This window comes from Pogoniulus pusillus, chromosome 15 (assembly GCF_015220805.1).
Source record: "Pogoniulus pusillus isolate bPogPus1 chromosome 15, bPogPus1.pri, whole genome shotgun sequence".
In the NCBI taxonomy this organism is placed as follows: domain Eukaryota; kingdom Metazoa; phylum Chordata; class Aves; order Piciformes; family Lybiidae; genus Pogoniulus; species Pogoniulus pusillus.
Window position 1 is genome coordinate 16,195,205 of NC_087278.1, and position 16,585 is coordinate 16,211,789.

General features: G+C 45.3%; 1 protein-coding gene across 3 annotated transcripts in view; it reads left to right on the forward strand.

The window, feature by feature from the left end:
- Window positions 1–16,585, forward strand: part of CREB3L2 (cAMP responsive element binding protein 3 like 2) — an 81,523-nt gene continuing 64,938 nt past the window's right edge. For 2 of the 3 annotated variants that reach the window (XM_064155530.1, XM_064155531.1), the window contains exon 1: window positions 1–388. In XM_064155530.1, coding sequence (XP_064011600.1) covers window positions 281–388 — 108 coding nt within the window. In that variant the 5' untranslated portion in view covers window positions 1–280. The remainder of the gene's footprint in view (window positions 389–16,585) is intronic. The other variant, XM_064155532.1, reaches the window with a different exon arrangement.

Here is a 16,585-nt window from a genome sequence, read left to right on the forward strand (position 1 = left end):
GCCGCCGCCCGGCCGCTGTCCTCGTCCCAGATTGGCGGCCTCGGGGGCGGGGGCGGGGCGCGACTCGCAGCTGGAGGAGGCGAACCCCCCGCCCCGGCGCCTGCATACTCTGGGAGGCGGTGGGGACGCGTCCTCAGCGCGGAGAAGGGCGAGAGTGAGCAGGAGGCTTCGTGGCCCATGGGAGCGGGCGGCGCGGCGTGAGCCGGCCGCCGAGAGTGTACAGAGGCAGATAGGGGTGCTGTAGAGAGGCAGTGGGGGTGCCCAATTGCTTGTGGTCGCTATGGAGGTGTGCGAGAGCGGTGGGGAGCAGCCGCCGCTACTGCACTGGGACCGCAAGCTGAGCGAGCTGTGCGAGCCCGCCGACCCCGATACCCTGCTGTGCCACACGGTGAGGAGCGGCGGGGGCGCAGCCGTGGGGGGGCTCCGCGGGCGCTGCTCGCCCGGAGCCGCCAAGAATGCGTGGGGAGGGGGATGGACGAGATGTCTCCGTGGGCGGCCGTGTTTCTGAGGGCCGTGGCAGGGGTTGTTCCGGGCACTCAGCCTGCCCTTAGGGAAGAGCTTGGTACTAGGGGAGAAGTGCCGTGGGCCTTTGGCCAGCAGTTGCTCAGTGCCTTTTCCCGGGACTCCTGCCTCAATATCCTGGTCTCCCCGGGAAAGCTGCTGCCCCTGGTAGGCGCCGGGGTGTCATAGCTTCCTCCCCTTCCCGGGCAGCCCATCTCCCGTCCGGAGCTCCCTATTTGCGCGCCGCGCTGCCAGCCTCTTTCCCGGGAGTCCCACAGAGAGTCGCCAACTCCTCCTTCGCAGGGAGACTCTGCCGGCCTCGTCCCGCTCCCGGGTGTACCCAGCGCAGGAAGGAAGTGACAGAAGGGCCCGAATTGTCCCGGGACGTTGTGAACCGTGAGGCTCACCTTCCCCGGCACTTGGAGCCTAGTTGTTGTGCTGGTGCCGGGCAAGCTAACTGTCCCGTAGGCATGAGGAGTCTCTAAAATATGTTCATAAAGTTCTTGCTGGAGTGACTTTGAGGTCAAACATATCAAGTTTTGATTATTTTTGTGGGTTTTGTTCGTTTGTTTTTTTGTCTTTTTTAATTAAAAAAAATCGTTATTTTTGCATAACGAGGACAATCTAACAGAAACACATCTTGTTATCTCTGATGTGTGTTTCTCTCTTAACCTGAAGGCTTTTTGCAAGTGTAGATATACAACTTTATAAAGCTGCTTGGATGTAAATCTAAAGTGGAAGTGAGCTGGAGTACATCAGCAGAGTGTGCATGGAAGACTTCTCTGTTTCATACAAAGCAGAGAGTGGTCAAGTTTGGTGTGGATGTCGAGAGTGTGTTCAAGTGGAAACCTAGTGTAACATGATTCTAAGAACCTAGGATGGTGGTGATTAGCCTGGGCAAGCCTACCTGGGGAAAGGTGATTCACAGATGCTGGGCCATGCTCTGCATTTGTTTCTTGTGCCTGAGAGAGTAGTGGACAAATAGGCATCCCACAGAGAGGGAGCATCTCCCTGGGATCCAACAGCACACTCTGCAGTGAGGCAGCATTGTTGGCACTGCATGGAGTTCATGGTGTTAGTAGTCTTGAAAGACAAACAAGGAAAGTGTTGTTTGTTATATGTGGTACGTGGTGGCCTTACTGATCCGGGATCGTATGTGTCACAAGCTCCAAGCCGCGTTTCAACAGGAAGCAAGTCTACAGCATGCACGACTGTCCTTAGATATTGCTTGGCTTCTTTGTCTTTGATAGCTCTTGGGCTCTCTTGTGCAATATGTGTCTTCTGCTAGGTCCGGGAAAAAGCAATTATCTGTAACGGTGGGTTGGGTTTTTAAAGAGCCAGCAGGAACACTTAACAATAGAAAGCTCTTCCTTCAAACAGCTGGTTTCTTGTAGGTTTTTTTCGTGGTATTGGTTTTGTTTTTTGGTTTTGTTTTTTTCCTTTACCACGAGGAATGTTGTGAATGAAATGTAATGAGATGCTCTTTGAAGAGTGCTGCTGTTTGGATTTCACAGTTACGGTGGAATAGTTTTTCCTGCTTTGTTTTTTTCATCTTTGTGATGAGAATGAAGTTGCTACTCTTAACTTTTCTTACTTGGTGTTCTCTTAATTTTTTAATTAGTGCTCTGCAGGAGATCTTGCACTTGGGCTAGAGCTTGTGGCTGCAGTGGCATGGATGTGTGTATGTTCTGCCCTATTTGAAGGAGCCTAGGCCTTCATTTGAAGTGCAGCTCGTCAAACAAAAACATCCTTGGCTGTTTGGTGGATGAAAACGTGGTGCTTTTTCCTCTGCTGTTTTCAGGCTTTATTTGGGACTTTAAGCTTCAAATGCTTTAACAATGTGTGTTTTGCAAAAGATGGTGCGTAGCTCTATCTGCAAAAACCTTGGGTGGTGACCCCCTTTGTTGGGAATGGCAACCTGCTGTTAATTTGTTCGTGGGTCATCTTCTGTGATGGTGTTTTTTGGTTGGTTGGTTGGTTTGATTTTTTTAGGAGTTTAAGATTTCTCATAAGAGTTTAAGTCCATCTTAAAATCAAATAAGATGTGAAATCAATCTATTGGTTTGGAATTATTCTGAAAGAAGTTGCCAGTTAAAAAACAAACAAACAAAGCAAAAACAAACCCAAAACCCCTGCAAATGCTGTGGATAAAGTAGGTGTAGTGAAGTGTTAGGGTCTTTGAAGGGGAAGAAAGATAAATTTTCTTGCCATGGGGAAAAGCATGTGTTTCTAGCTGCTGATCCTTTTCATTTACAAAATTAATTCTGCTGTGTGGACAAAATACTGTGCTTGATACCATGAAACACAAGTTCTCCGTTTACCTCTGGCTGAAACCTCATAGAATAATTTTAAAAAAACAAAACAGCCAGCCCCTCTAGATGAAACATCTCTTCTCCTGACTTATGCTGTGCATCTGCGTGGACTGTTTTGGCGCAGCTGGTTCTTCTGTGTTTGTAAACTTGTCGAAGGGTGGTTTTGAAAAGACTGAGGTGATGAGGAGACCTTACTGTGCTCTGTCTGCATGAGTACTCAGCACCTCTTCTGTCATCCTCATGGTTGAGGAACACATGTCTTTTGGTACCTTGTGGTCTTTACACGTTCCCAAGGTGTCCCATAGCTGGGTGTGTCAGTTTGTACTCTAGAAGACTTCTGAGTGGACTTAGGAAAGATGCCCGCAATAGTCATGCAGCCTTAGGATCATGAGCTGAGTAGGGAGAACATGAGGATGACTGAAGGGAGATGTCAAAAGCAGGAAGAAGGATCAGTGTCCTTTGGCAGTCGGACCCAAGTGTGCAGAGAGGTGACAGTGATAATTCTATGCCAGCTGCTTTTTGTGTATTTTAAGTTAAAATTTAACCTTTTTACAACCTCGAAGGCTGTTCATGGGTTTGGTTGATTTGGAGCTAGTAGACATGAAAGCGTGAAAGTATGCATACACTTTAAAACTTGACCTCTATTTTAAACTCTTCCAGTCTGTTATCAGAGCTGAAATCCAGCCTCCTGGGGATTTACATTGCTCTTTAACAGCTGATGATTTCACCAGTGCCTGAAGCAGTGTGAGGAGCACTTCCCTCGTTCCACTGGTGCTGTTGGTGATATCATCATCAGTGCTGGGAGAAAGTTGGACCTCGAGGAGCTCGGCTCTAGAGGTGGCTCACTCATCAAAGTCATCACAGTTTATGCTAATCACCTGTGTGCCAGATGGCTTTATTTATAATGGTTCTTTCTCCAAAGTGGCTTAGTTTCCCATCTAAGAGAAGGCTGCAGGGTTTCCCAGAAATGTGTTCATGGCATGTGAGGTGTTGGCACATATTATCTTTGTATGCCCTGTGGCTTATTATGTTTGTGTGTCGGGAATGCCATGCCCTGGCATTGTGCAGGAGGTTATTATTTTACGCTTTTTCTTTTTTCCTGGCAGTGAAGTAGAAAGAAGCACAAAGTCTGCTGCTACCCAGAGGGAGCAGAAGCATGGCTGGGTTGCAAACTCCTCACCTCTTTGCCACTGCTGTTACTTCCCTTATCACACCCATGGGTTTGAAGTGGGAGAGCTCTGCTTGCAGTCATAGCTGGCTGTTGGAATTGCTCTGTAGTTGTACCCAGCCTAGCTGAGATGGCATCTTCAGTGACAAATGCCAGATCTGATGCAGATGGATAAGTCTGTTGACAAACATGCTATGAAATGCCAACTACCTGTCCCATTGCTGTATGAGGGATGAAAGGCAGATGGTTTTTACAAGCCTTTGACATTTAAGAAGTCCTTATTTAATACTGAGGGGGCAGGGTATCCCCCCCTCCACTTTCATGGTTATTTTAACACATTAGCTGCTGGCTGCTGCTTCCAGATGGTAGTAGAATGAAGTTGAATCTAAGTATGACTGTGATCTTGGCACAGCAGATGTAGAACTACACATGCCCTACAGGTACATGTAGGCAGTGGCTGGCTTAACTATTTAGGTCTAAATTCCCAGCTGTCATGTCCTGAGTGTCATAATGATGAGTGGTTAAATGGAAGGTAGTTGAAATGCTAAGTAGCCCAAATTGCTTATTCACTAAAGACTCTGAGTGTTGAACTTGAAACTTCTATGAAAAAACTAGGATACCTCAAGTATTGCTGATGCCAGTGTCTGAGTGGTGTTTGAGCTCAGTAAGTGGTGGTGCTGTGGGCAGCTCAACACCGAAATATGGGTGCAGCGTATATCATCATGAGCAGAGGGGCGTTCAGGCCTCAGCTACCAAATTGCCATCTCCCTGTGAGAGCAAAACCAAAGTGATCTGCCCTTGATGATTAGTGTCCAGGGTTGTGATTGTTGCCTGGGATTAGATGGGGACGCTTTGAGCTGGCCTTCTTTCTTGCGATTAAAATTGCCTGTTAAAAGTCTCTGAATCTCACCAAGAGCTTGCTGTGATTCATTTCCTGTGCCACAAACATGATGGTTGCTGTTACTTCGTGTTCTGATGACTTGTGCAGAAATGCTGCCTCTGAATGAGCTCCCAGGGATTGCCTCTAGGTTTCTGCCTGCAGCAGCGGCAGTAGTTAATTTACGTGGACGACTGTGCCTGGTTTCTACAGTCTGTGTGTATTTCATTAAATGTTGCGGTTACCACAGCCTGTATGGATGTGGAACTCGCTCTTATTTTGTGGTGGCTGCATGTAGCTCTCTCTGAAATCTGGTCTCAGTATAGTTTGAGATTTAAAAAAAAATAATGCTGGAAGGGAGGGCACTTCATTTGAAAGTGGAGTTTGGCTGAAATCTTTCGTACTCTCTTCTTCTCTGCACATCTGCACATGGAGAACCAGACAGCTAACTTTGGGTGAAGTATTTGTAACGTCAGAACTTCCAAGGAATTTGCCAAAATCTTCTAATAAGGAGGAAGAATGTGAAAGTGAGATTTTTAAATGGTTGTATAGAGACTTTGTGTCAAACTTTGAGAATGACTTTCCATATTAAAATTTTAAAAAAGGAAGGTCACAACTGCTGAACACTGCACTACCTGAACTGCCTAGCACTGAAGTCAGCACCCCTCTCTCCTAAACACACCTAAAATTGAGGTAAGAAAGCCTTTCCCTTTTGTCAAAGGACATGTCAGGTCCTCGTAATTAGCCTGAGGGATCTGCAGCTCCTCTAGACACTGATACTTTGAAACTTTACCCTCTGATTTTTCTGACAGTTAAAATTAGCAAAATAAGGGTATTGAGTTGCTGGCTGGTTTCACTTGGGCTGGTTGTAACTGCATAGTGAAGTGCTTCATCTGCAGCGAGGACGCAAGCTGGAAAAAATGTCAGTCTGTCCTGGGGTTGACTTTGAAGCATGGTAGATAAGAACGAGCCAGCGTTTAATGTACAAACCCACTATTTATTCTTTTCTCTGATGGATGTGACTGGTCTGTCCTCTGTAAATGTTTCCTTACTGTGGAAAGCCAGTTGTTAAGCGTGGAGCAGGTTGTGTGTGATAGCTGGGGTAAAAGCATTTTATCCAGAATGTTACCACACAAGGTTTTCCTGTGTCTGGAGTTGGTGAACTTATCTGCAGTGGTGGGAGGAGCTTCTGCTCTTTGCAGGTCTTTCTTTGCACTGTGAAGAGTCTCTTCTTTGGGCTCTCCAGCCACTCTGTCCCCAGCCTGTAGCACTGCTTGGTGGTGTTGTGGCCAAAGTGCAGAACCCTGCACTTGGCCTTGTTAAATCTCATCCCATTTGCCTCTGCCTACCTATCCAGCCTCTCCAGACCCCTCTGCAGGGCTCTCCTACCTTCCAGCAGAGCAGCACCTGCTCCTAGTTTGGTGTCATCTGCAAACTTACTGATGCTGGACTCAATCCCCTCGTCCAGGTCATCAGTAAAGATATTGAACAGGTCTGGGCCCAGCACTGATCCTTGGGGAACACCAACTGGATGTGACACCATTCACCACCACTCTCTGGGCCCGGCCTTCCAGCCAGTTCTTGACCCAGCACAGAGTGAATCTGTCCAAGCCACGAGCTGCCAGCTTGGCTAGGAGCTTCTTGTGGCAGACAGTGTCAAAGGCTTTGCTGAAGTCCAGGTAGACTACATCCACAGCCTTCCCCACATTCACCAGGCAGGCAACCTGATCATAAAAGGAGATCAGGTTGGTCAAGCAGGACCTGTCCTTCCTAAACCCATGCTGGCTGGGCCTGATCCTTTGGACATCTTGTAGGTGTTTTGTGATGGCACCCAAGATGACCTGTTCCATGACCTTGCCTGGCACTGAGGTCAGGTCTGTCATTTCCTGGCTCCTCCCTCCATCCCTTCTTGTGGATGGGTATCACATTGGCAGCTTCCAGTCATTAGTGACCTCTCCTGTGAGCTAGGACTGTTGGTAAATGATGGAGAGTGTCTTGGCCAGCTCATCTGCCAGCTCTCTCAGCACCCTAGGATGTATCCCATCTGGTCCCATGGACTTGTGAGGATCCAAGTGTCTCAGCAGGTCCCTTCTTCCTCATGAATTACAGGGGGACTATACTGGACCCTGACTCCATTTGCCACCTCAGGAGCCCAATTGTCCCGGAGACAACCTGTCCCACTATTGAAAATTGAGGCAAAGAAGGTGTTAAGCACCTCTGCCTTTTCCTCATCCTTTGTCACTATATTCCCTTCTCTAATAAGGACTGGAGGTTATCCTTGGCCCTTCTCTTGCCATTCATATATTTATAGAAACATTTTTTATACCACTTAACAGCCGTGGCCAGCCTAAGTTCTAAATGGGCTTTTGCCTCTGATTTTTTTCCAACAAGTCCTAGCAACATCCTTGAACTTTTCCTGGGAGACCTCCCCTTTTTTCCAAAGGGGGAATTCCTTCAGCAGCTCCTTGCCCATCCAGTCTGGCTGCCTCCCTTGTCGGCTTGTCTTCCAGTACAATGGCACTACCTGCTCCTGTGCCTTCAGGAGTTCTTTCTTGAAGTAGGTCCAACCTTCCTGGACCCCTTTGTTTTTAAGGGCTCTTTCCCAAGGAACTTTCTGAGTTAGTTCCTTAAATAGGCTGAAGTCTGCCCTTTGGAAGTCCAGTGTGGAGGTTCTGTTGATGCCCCTCCTGCTTTCTCCGTATATTGAAAACTCTATAATTTCATGTTCACTGGACCCCAGGTAGCCTCCAACCACCACATCCCCCACCAGCCCCTCTCTATTTGTGAGCAGCAGGTCAAGCAGAGCTGCCCCTCTGGTAGACTCATGTAACAGCTGGGATAGGAAGTTGTCTTCCACACACTCTAGAAACCTTCTAGACTGCTTCTTCTCTGCAGTATGTAAGTCCCAGCAGATGTCTGGTAGATTAAAGTCGCCCACCAGAACAAGGGCAGGTGATCTTGATGCAGCCTCCAGTTGTTTAAAGAGTAATAAATCAACCTCTTCTTCCTGATTGGGTGATCTATAACAGACTCCAACCAGGATATCGGTCTTGTTGGCCTTCCCCTTAATTCTCACCCATAAAGACTCAATCTGATAATCCTTGATTTCTACCCCCATGACATCCAGAGCATGCTTAATATACAGAGCCACTCCTCCACCTCTTCTCCCTTGCCTGTCTCTCCTGAAGAGTCTGTACTCTCCCTCTGACTGAGCAAGTTATCTTGTCTTCTCACCTGCAGGTTGATGCTACTTTTTTGTATGGTATCCAAATACAAGCTATCAATTCCTGCTGTCCTTAGTGCTGTCTGTAGTCCTTCCTCCCTGCAGTCTCAAACGCTGTTTTGCAGTCACTTGGTTACATTTGGTTTAAACATCCATCCTCTGTTTCCTCTGACTTGAGCTGCTTCTCTCGCTTCTGGAGAAGGATCATTTTGTGTGTGAGACTTCAGCAATTATTGATAACCAGTCCGGTAGGATGACTAACCTAGCTTGGTTGTGTTTTTTCACAGGCTATCTACCCTGAGTTGATGAGGTTGTCCCTTTAGCTCCTCTGATTCCCTGGAGGAAATATTTTCTGAGGAGAATGGGTTCTGGGTGGATTCCTGAGAGGCTGTGTCACTGTAGAGCTCTGCAGCTGTGGGTTTTTTTTGTCTGTCTCCCCTCTCCTCCTGGGAGGGCACATTAATTTATGCTGTTCCTCCTTATTAATCTCTCCAAATCATGGAGTTGGGAAATCACAACTATCTGGATGCCCTTTGGTTTTGTTTTTTCTGGGTGACAATACCTGGCAGTGCAGTTCTGCAGCCGGATGTAACCGCAGGCTGTTGTGGCAGCTGCCTTTGAATTCATCCAATTGTAAAATGACCTTTTTAAAAGAAATTAGCTTTTGGGAATGTCAGTTTCTTGTTGCTGCTTAGCCTGGGTACTGGTGCTAATGTGTAAGGACAGGTAGGGATATTTGCCTGGGGAAGGGGTGGTAGTACTGTATTTTTGTCTAAATGACTATACATTGGGAATAATCTGGGTAGCTTTTAGAATTGTGCTTAGATGTAATCTTGATGTCAGCAAATTTGTTTGATATCAGTGAATTATTATTTATATGTCATGTGAAGGAGGCAGTTGGTCAAGGATCAGTAGGAGAAAGGATTGTTTATGTATTTGCAGGAGACAAATGGACAGACTTTAGGTTCAAAGAGGCACTGGTGTTGGATACAGTTGATGGTACCACCACCTTTCTGTGACACCCAGTGTTGGTGAGCAGTGGAGCCTGTCTTAGATGCACATTGTCTGGTATAAAAGTGACTGAAACAGCACATGAAAAATAAGCTTTGTTCAGGGCCACATTGTTACTGGCAAATAAGTTACCCTTTCACCTTGCTTATGTGAGTAACAGACAGTGAGGAAGACTGGTGAAAAATGGTGAGGTTTGATGAGGTGTAGCAGAAGTGGGAATTGTGTCCACTGTCTCTAGTCTGAGATGTTGAGCTCTTTGTAGAAGGGACAGTCATTCTCTGTGAGCTGTCAAATGTAGCTTGTGACCACAGAAAAGAGTCAGTGATTTGAATTCTATCAGTTCTGAGCATGTGCAGGGAGGATATAAATGCTCCGTCAAACATGGAGTGCTCCCTTTCAGGAGTTGGAAAGTGAAGAAGATGATGTGAGAGAACAAGGAAAGGCTGGTTAAATGGGATAGACCTGAATTGCCAGAGTTATCCCCATATCTGCCATCCATCCAAATGCAGAGCTTAATAGTGTCAGTGGCCTCAGTGTGCCTTCACTGTGTCTTGGAAACTACTGACTTCCCCTCCACCCCCACCTGCTGCTAACTGGCTTTCAATCTTCTGGATGTGATCTGGCTCTGCTTGGTGACAAGCAAAAGTCTAATGGAAAAATGTGGCACCCACTTCATCTCTTTCCTCTCTGCCAAGGATAAGCATTCTGCTTCTGCTCTGCTAGGATTGGCTTTGTCCTTTCATGCAATCTGTTAGTCATATGGCGTGAGAAATAGAAACCAGGCTGCTCTGATAACCTCTTATGGAGCTTTGAGAAGGTGCCTTAGGGAGCTTCATGTGTCATTCCTTGCTAAGTCTGATATGTCCTGAGAAGAGATGCAGGAGGGAAGTGAACTGGTGGTGGAGGCTTCTCCTCTGTAATGTAGGGGCAAAGAGCAATACTGCTGATAGGCTTTCTTGGCTTGCTCCTCTACTGCAGCTGTGCCAGGACAAGCCTTGACAGTTTGCTGACATCCTGGAGCATTCATCTCCAGGAGTTGAGGTTGCCTGCAGAGGTAAATTGTGTGCTTCCTTGAGCATGAGGGACTAATCTCCAGCAGAGATGGGGAAGATCACTTGTCCTTGTTCTGTGTTGAGTGCTGCCTCCAGTTTTGGATGTAAGCAGGGTCTTCAGCTGTGGCTAAATGGTTTTGAGGATCTGGTGACTTGTGAAGGAAAGAAAGCATCTTTAAATTGCTGATATTTGATTCATTGGGATGCTGTGGTGTGAAGAGCTGTAGAAAAGAGTGGAAAAAGAGTCAGACTCTTTACAGCACTGCATGATGGGAGAATGAGAGAAAATGGACATCAGCTGAAGTGAGAGAGGTTCAGACAGGTAAGAGACAATGACTTTGCTGTGGGAATAGCTGACTGCTGGAGCAGGCTGCCCAGGTCGACTGCAGTATCCTCTTCCTTGGAAGTTTTAAAGACAGATCTGGAGAAATCTGCAAGTAACTTAGTTTGAGCTTAGTGCTGACCTTGCTTGAGCTGAGGGCTGGGCTAGAAACCACTTGAGTTCCTTTGAACTGTTTCCTTCCACAGCAGTCCTCGACCCAAGGCGCTGCCTTGCTTAGGCTTAAGTATGGTCTTGCTAGACAGTAGTCTGACCTCTGCATTTTTCATGTCCCCACTAAACTACTGAGTGATTGAGGCCATTTTGTTTTGCTGATTTTTGTTAGGAAACTCTTTTTTCTAGTGACCAGTTTCATAGAAGCAATAATTTTTGGTTGTTTAGGGGTTGAGGGAGGTGTTGTTTGTTTCACCCCTAATTCTGGGGGGAAGGAAAACCCACTCTCTCCCAGTGGGGAGAAGGAAAACAAAACTGAGTTCTAGCCATCCTGAGCAAACACTGCTTTCTGTGCACATGTTTTCCTATTTGCAGCACACCTAATGTGCACAGTGGTGTGTGGCACTTGTGGTGCACAGTTTTCTTTAGAATTTCCTTGAATAAAATTCTGAATTCCTTACCCACTTACTCCTGTAATGTGTTACAACCGTGTAAGAACCTACACCATCTGCTTCAAGGCTGTTTCTCTATATGCACTTTCATACCTACAAGGGTTGCCTGCTACCTATGTTATTTCCTTTCTGTGGCTAACCTTGAAACTGTAGGTGTGGGAAGAGACCACCCTGTGTAGCAGCTCATGTGACTCACTTAGAGGAGGTGTTGTGGACTTAAAATCTGAAAAATGGCCAACAAGAAAAAAAGCTAACCAAGCCCTAAATACCAAGCAGGTCTTTTGTTCTTTCACCCCTGCAGTCCTGCAGCAAATTTTGTGCGCAAGGGGAAATTTAGCGCAAGGCTACCTTTTCCCCAGTCTTCTACAGGTTCTTTTGTTGGCTTAAGTAATCTGCCTGCAACGTTTCAGATTTCATGTATATTCTCATTTATGCAGCATTCAGTACTCACAGAAGAGATTTGTGTGAGCAGTGAAGAGCTGGTTGCTCCTCCAGCCTTTCTTGTAGTAAAGCAGCAACGTGACTTGCCTTTGGGGAAAGTTTGTGATATTACGGGCAGGGTGAGGTCGTCAGGAGGAACCCAGGCTTAGAAGGCTATTGTTATTGCTTGCTGCTAGATACCTGGCTTTCTTGGATCTGTCTTGCCTAGCAAAGGTTAAAGACTTAGGAAAACTTGACGTCTACGCTGTCTGTTTTCCTACTTCGTAATATGAGGCAGCGGCTGACTTTTTGCAGAACATCTGTCTTTCCCATCACGGGCGTAACTGGACTAGTCATCAGCGCTGATGGTATGTCTTGAGTGAGATCCTCAGTGCCTCAGCTCCCTTCCCCTCCTCCTCTGCACCATCCCCCCTGCACAGCTGTGTGTGTTATTCAGGGCTGGGTCTGGTGTGGCTGCTCTGAGGCAGGCTGGTAAGCTGTATTTTTCAGAGAACAGGCATAAAGCATGAGGGTTTTCTTTAGAAAAGAAGACAAGAAAACTGAACTGACCCTGCCTCCGTGTGGCTCTCTGGTGCCTCCTGTGCAGCCTGGTGAAACGCTGCTGAGGTGAGGGCTCTCTGGAGCTGTGCATTTTGGCTGGCTGTGGGCCATCTGCCCTTCTACTCATTGGAAAGCATTTCTCCTCATGCCTCTCCAGACCAATTCCTGCGTGTCCGCCTGCCCTCTTCCCTCCAAGCACCTCTGAAGGAGCTGAAGTCAAGACTCCCTGGGAAGCTCCTGCTCACAGCTAAAAAATGGATGACAAGAGCTCTCCAATGAGACAAAGAGGGCTGAGCTGGTGACTGCAGGAGGGCTACAGATGTGTGAGGGTGATGGGCTGTAGCCCTGCTCTTGAGGTGCCCATCCAGCTTGGCCCATAGACAGCTGGAAGGCGCTGCTCAAGTGCAACTCCTTGAAGAAACAGACATGGTAGAACTAAACTGTGGCACTGTTTTTAAGGCATGAGCTTTCTGAATGTGAAACTTGTCTCCTCCTCAAGACTTGGAGCTTTTTCAGTTTTGTTTCTATTCGACTGATTTGCTTCTTCTGGCTTACAGTGGATGCTGTAACTTACAAGAAGGACTAAAAAAAAAAAAATCTTACGTTTGTACTTGCCTGGGGGTAACTTGTAGCTTTTCATTTGGCTTTACTAATTCTAAGCAAATTTTTGGTCAATTCCTCATGACTATTATCAATTTCTGCTGAAAAAGCAACAAGGAGTCTGCTCTGGGGCTTGGGAATGTTTCTCTGGTTGTTGGCTTTTTATTGGATTGTTAGAAATATACTGGAAAACCACAGAGACTTAATTTATATTAGTGTGTTTTCTTAACTAGAAAGATCAAGGCCAAGAAAGAAGTGGCATTGACCTTGAAAACTCTGCAGTTAATGTCATGATTTCTAAAAATAAAAACTAAAGGCATATCATGTCTAGAAAGTATTTTTTTTAGCTTTAGTGGAAAAGATCTGGAGGAGAGGTACACAGGCAACCCTCTCCTTGGTATCTTGCTTGTAATAGCTTTCTATCAAGATTAGTTGGGGATGGAAAAACCTGTTTGCTTTTAAGATGTGGCTTCAGTGTTTGGGGGATTTCATGTGGTATGGTAGCTGGGATAGAGCTACAAGGAATCTCTGGGCTCATTTGATTTTGTTCCACATTTGCAGGTATTTGAGGGGGAAAAGGAGGTTGGAAATATAGGTAAGAAACAAGAATCTGTGGAAGCTTGCATTGATGAAACAGTTGCTGTGAATCAAAGGAGCCAGGGTTGTGGCTATGGATGGCAAATTAACTGTGCCACTGCTATGGTGCTTACTAAGGTATTTAGGGATTTGGGGAGATGCATGAAACCAGGGGCTTGTGGCTGTCAGTATGTTAGAGTTTGACTGTGGGCTTTTTGGTTCTTGACACCTGGATATCTGAAAGAGTGGCTAATTAGGGAGAATTCAAAGAACAATAAAAAATAAGGGGTTGAAGTAGCAAGTTTGTGAGGAAAGATTAAAAGCATTAAATGTGTATTGCTTTAACAGGTGTTTGGAAGAGGATGTGGAAGTGATATGATCAGTTTAAGATCATATTAATGCTATATGAAACTTTCTCAGTTTCATATGATGTTTATAATATAATTTTCAGTATCGGTACCAGAATAGTCTTCAAGAACTTTGGTTTTAGCTGTGGTTCTCTTAACTCAGAGATAATTAATATCATTGTACTCACAGCGAGATCCCTTCAGAGCTTTGTGCTTGCAATAAAGTTGTCATTATCATGAGGTGGATTGTGAATATTAAGCTATCATTATGCCATTCCTCTTTTAAACTGCTGATGTCCTCTGGTAATACTTTTTCTCTTTTTGTCCAAAGTAATGCTTACAGGTTAAAGACGTGTAAAAAGAGTCAACAACAGTGGAGCTGATGTTGATCAGCTAAGAATATACAAAGGGAAAAGACAATATTGGCAAGTGTAAGGGTAGAAAGAGGACTTTTTTTATGGTGTAGTGTGAAAACGAACCATTCTCAGTAGTTGGGTTAGAAAAACCTCTTGGAACCAACAAACAGGGGTAACTGGAAATCCAGATAGGTGGAAAGGTCCCAGAGGAGAAGTTTGGCTTGTGGACATAGATTTTCATTGAGTTGTGACATCATGAGGAAATGTCTGAAAACATTAAGTTGATTAATCAAGAGTAAAGGGAAGGAAATAAAAAATGTGCACTGGAGATCTTGGTACCAAACAAAAGTGCAGAAAAGCTCTTGGTAGGATTGTACAGAAAAGATCTTGTAGTCACAGAAACCTGATTTCATTCTTTGAGGTGAAAAATAAAAAATTGGAAGTAAGTGGAGACACTTTTAAAGTAATTGGATATTTGTTTAATTGTATTAATTTAAAAAATAATGTACTACAAAATGTGTGAAATTAAAATATTGAGTCAGAGTTGTTGCTAATGGGCAGTTGGTGTCAGGATGGATTTCACAGACCTGGCTAAAAGGTATCAGACAGAAGGCTTCTTATGGGTTTCATCCATGATCCAGAAGCAAAGTTATTTGTCTAGAACGTAAGATATGTCTGTACCTATAGGACAGGTGAATGTGTACTGGAAATGAGGACCTGCAAAATGGTCTGGAGTTCAGAGTACACAGGCAACACTGTGTGCTCTGCTAGGGTGATTCTGAAGAACAAAGAAATATTTATTTGTAATTCACAACCCATGTTTTTCAAAACAGTTTCTCAATTTAACCACACAGTGTCCAGTTCCTGAAGTTCAAGTCCTGAAACAAATACCAAGAAATATGGAAAACGTAAGGAAAAAAGAAAGGGGGAAAAGCTAAACATATGCTTGAGCTGAGGAAAAAATACTAATTTTGCAATTTTTTTACCATTCCTATGTTCTTTTCTGACAGTTATTTTCAACAAAGGACAAAGTATCAGACCCTATGAAAGGGTACCTCAGGGAAGCATAGTGGATGGGGATGTGAAAGGGTCAGATTGCGAAGGTTTTGTAGTCCTTTCTAGCTTTAAATGCTGTGTGACTTTATTGCTGGGCCTGTTGACTGCCTGCAAGGCAGAACATACAGCAGCACCCTATGTGACTCATCAAATCTGTCCAAATGTATTGCAGCTTTTGGTCTTTCTCCTAAACTACACTGACAGTAGTGAAGTTTAAGTAAATGCCTTAATCTCTTCAAGCTATTTTGAACTGCTTGTGTTTATCATGACAGCTCTTGGTGTATATAAAAGGGAACAACATGCAGGGCATGTGGGAAAGGGAGGTTTGATTTCTGGTAGAAAAAGGCATTTTTCCCAAAATATGTATGCTTTTTCTTGGAGTTGAGTACCAAAGGTGGCCTTGTATTCCCTGTACCTCTGTCTTGCATAGACTGTCAAAAACACAAATAAGCAGTGGTGATTGTCCAGGATCTTCATCACTAGCAGAGAAAGACAGAGGAAAGGAAGAAAACAATAAAGTTAGGATGAGATACGAGGGGAAAAAAAACAATAGGCTGGACATTTGAGGAGATGGGATGAATACCCAGGTGAAAAAGGAAACTTTCTAGCTTTTGTTTTAAAGGTAGAAGTAGTGAAAGATGGCAACTGGTCTGACTTCAGCTGTGCCACTCATGCTAACTTCTACCCCAGATTTTGACTGTGGAAAGTTGTTGTTACCTCTGCCTTTTCTGTCACAACACCATAAGCATGTGCTTCTCTACAACCACCAGTTGGAGGAAGCTTAAAATCCATTGCCTGTGGCAGGCTGTAACTTATTAACGTCTCTCCAGAACTTGGGCATCATTTCAGTAAGTCTGGTAGTTTGTATGTGATGCAGGGTCAATCTCCTCAGAGTTTACAGGAGTCTCGTGTTTAATTTTGGCACACCAGTGGAGACGGGAGGAGGAGAGTGCCTAGGATGTTTGGGAAGGGTGAGTGATTTTTCTTCCTTGACATACTTGGTATTAGGTAGCCATCAGACAGAAAATGCTGCCTTAAACTGTTTCCATGTTATGGAACCTTCTCTCACTGTAGTTTTGGTTTTTATTTGGAATGTGCTAAAAGGAAAAACATTTTATTCAAGTGTAATGTGGTCAGCAGATGCGGCTTGAAGATTTCTACAGGCTGTGCTGGAAATGGAGCATTCGCCACAGAGTGCTCAGCTTCTCTAAAGCAGCATTGATGTCCTTTTGGTGGAAGTTCCCTGCATGCCTGTGATACATCTGGTGTGGCAGGGAGCTGCCGTGCTCATGAAATGTCCCCTTTCTGCCCTGCTGCTCTGTATTTGGTGTTTCCTGGAGAAGCACTGACAGCAGGCCTGGCTGGGAGTGAAGCGCCTCAGCTTCATGATTGTGTCAGGCTCTGCTGGGTTTAGCAGGAGAGGCTGAGGCTATGTGTGGTGCTGGGAGTCACTGTTCACACCTGAGGACAGAATACATAGAGCAGCCCTGGTCCTTCAGCACTAGTTAATTTGTGGAGCATGGGACCACCTTTGCCATTCTGCTGTGGAGAGAAAAGCTGCAGTGGTGGAGCAACAGTGC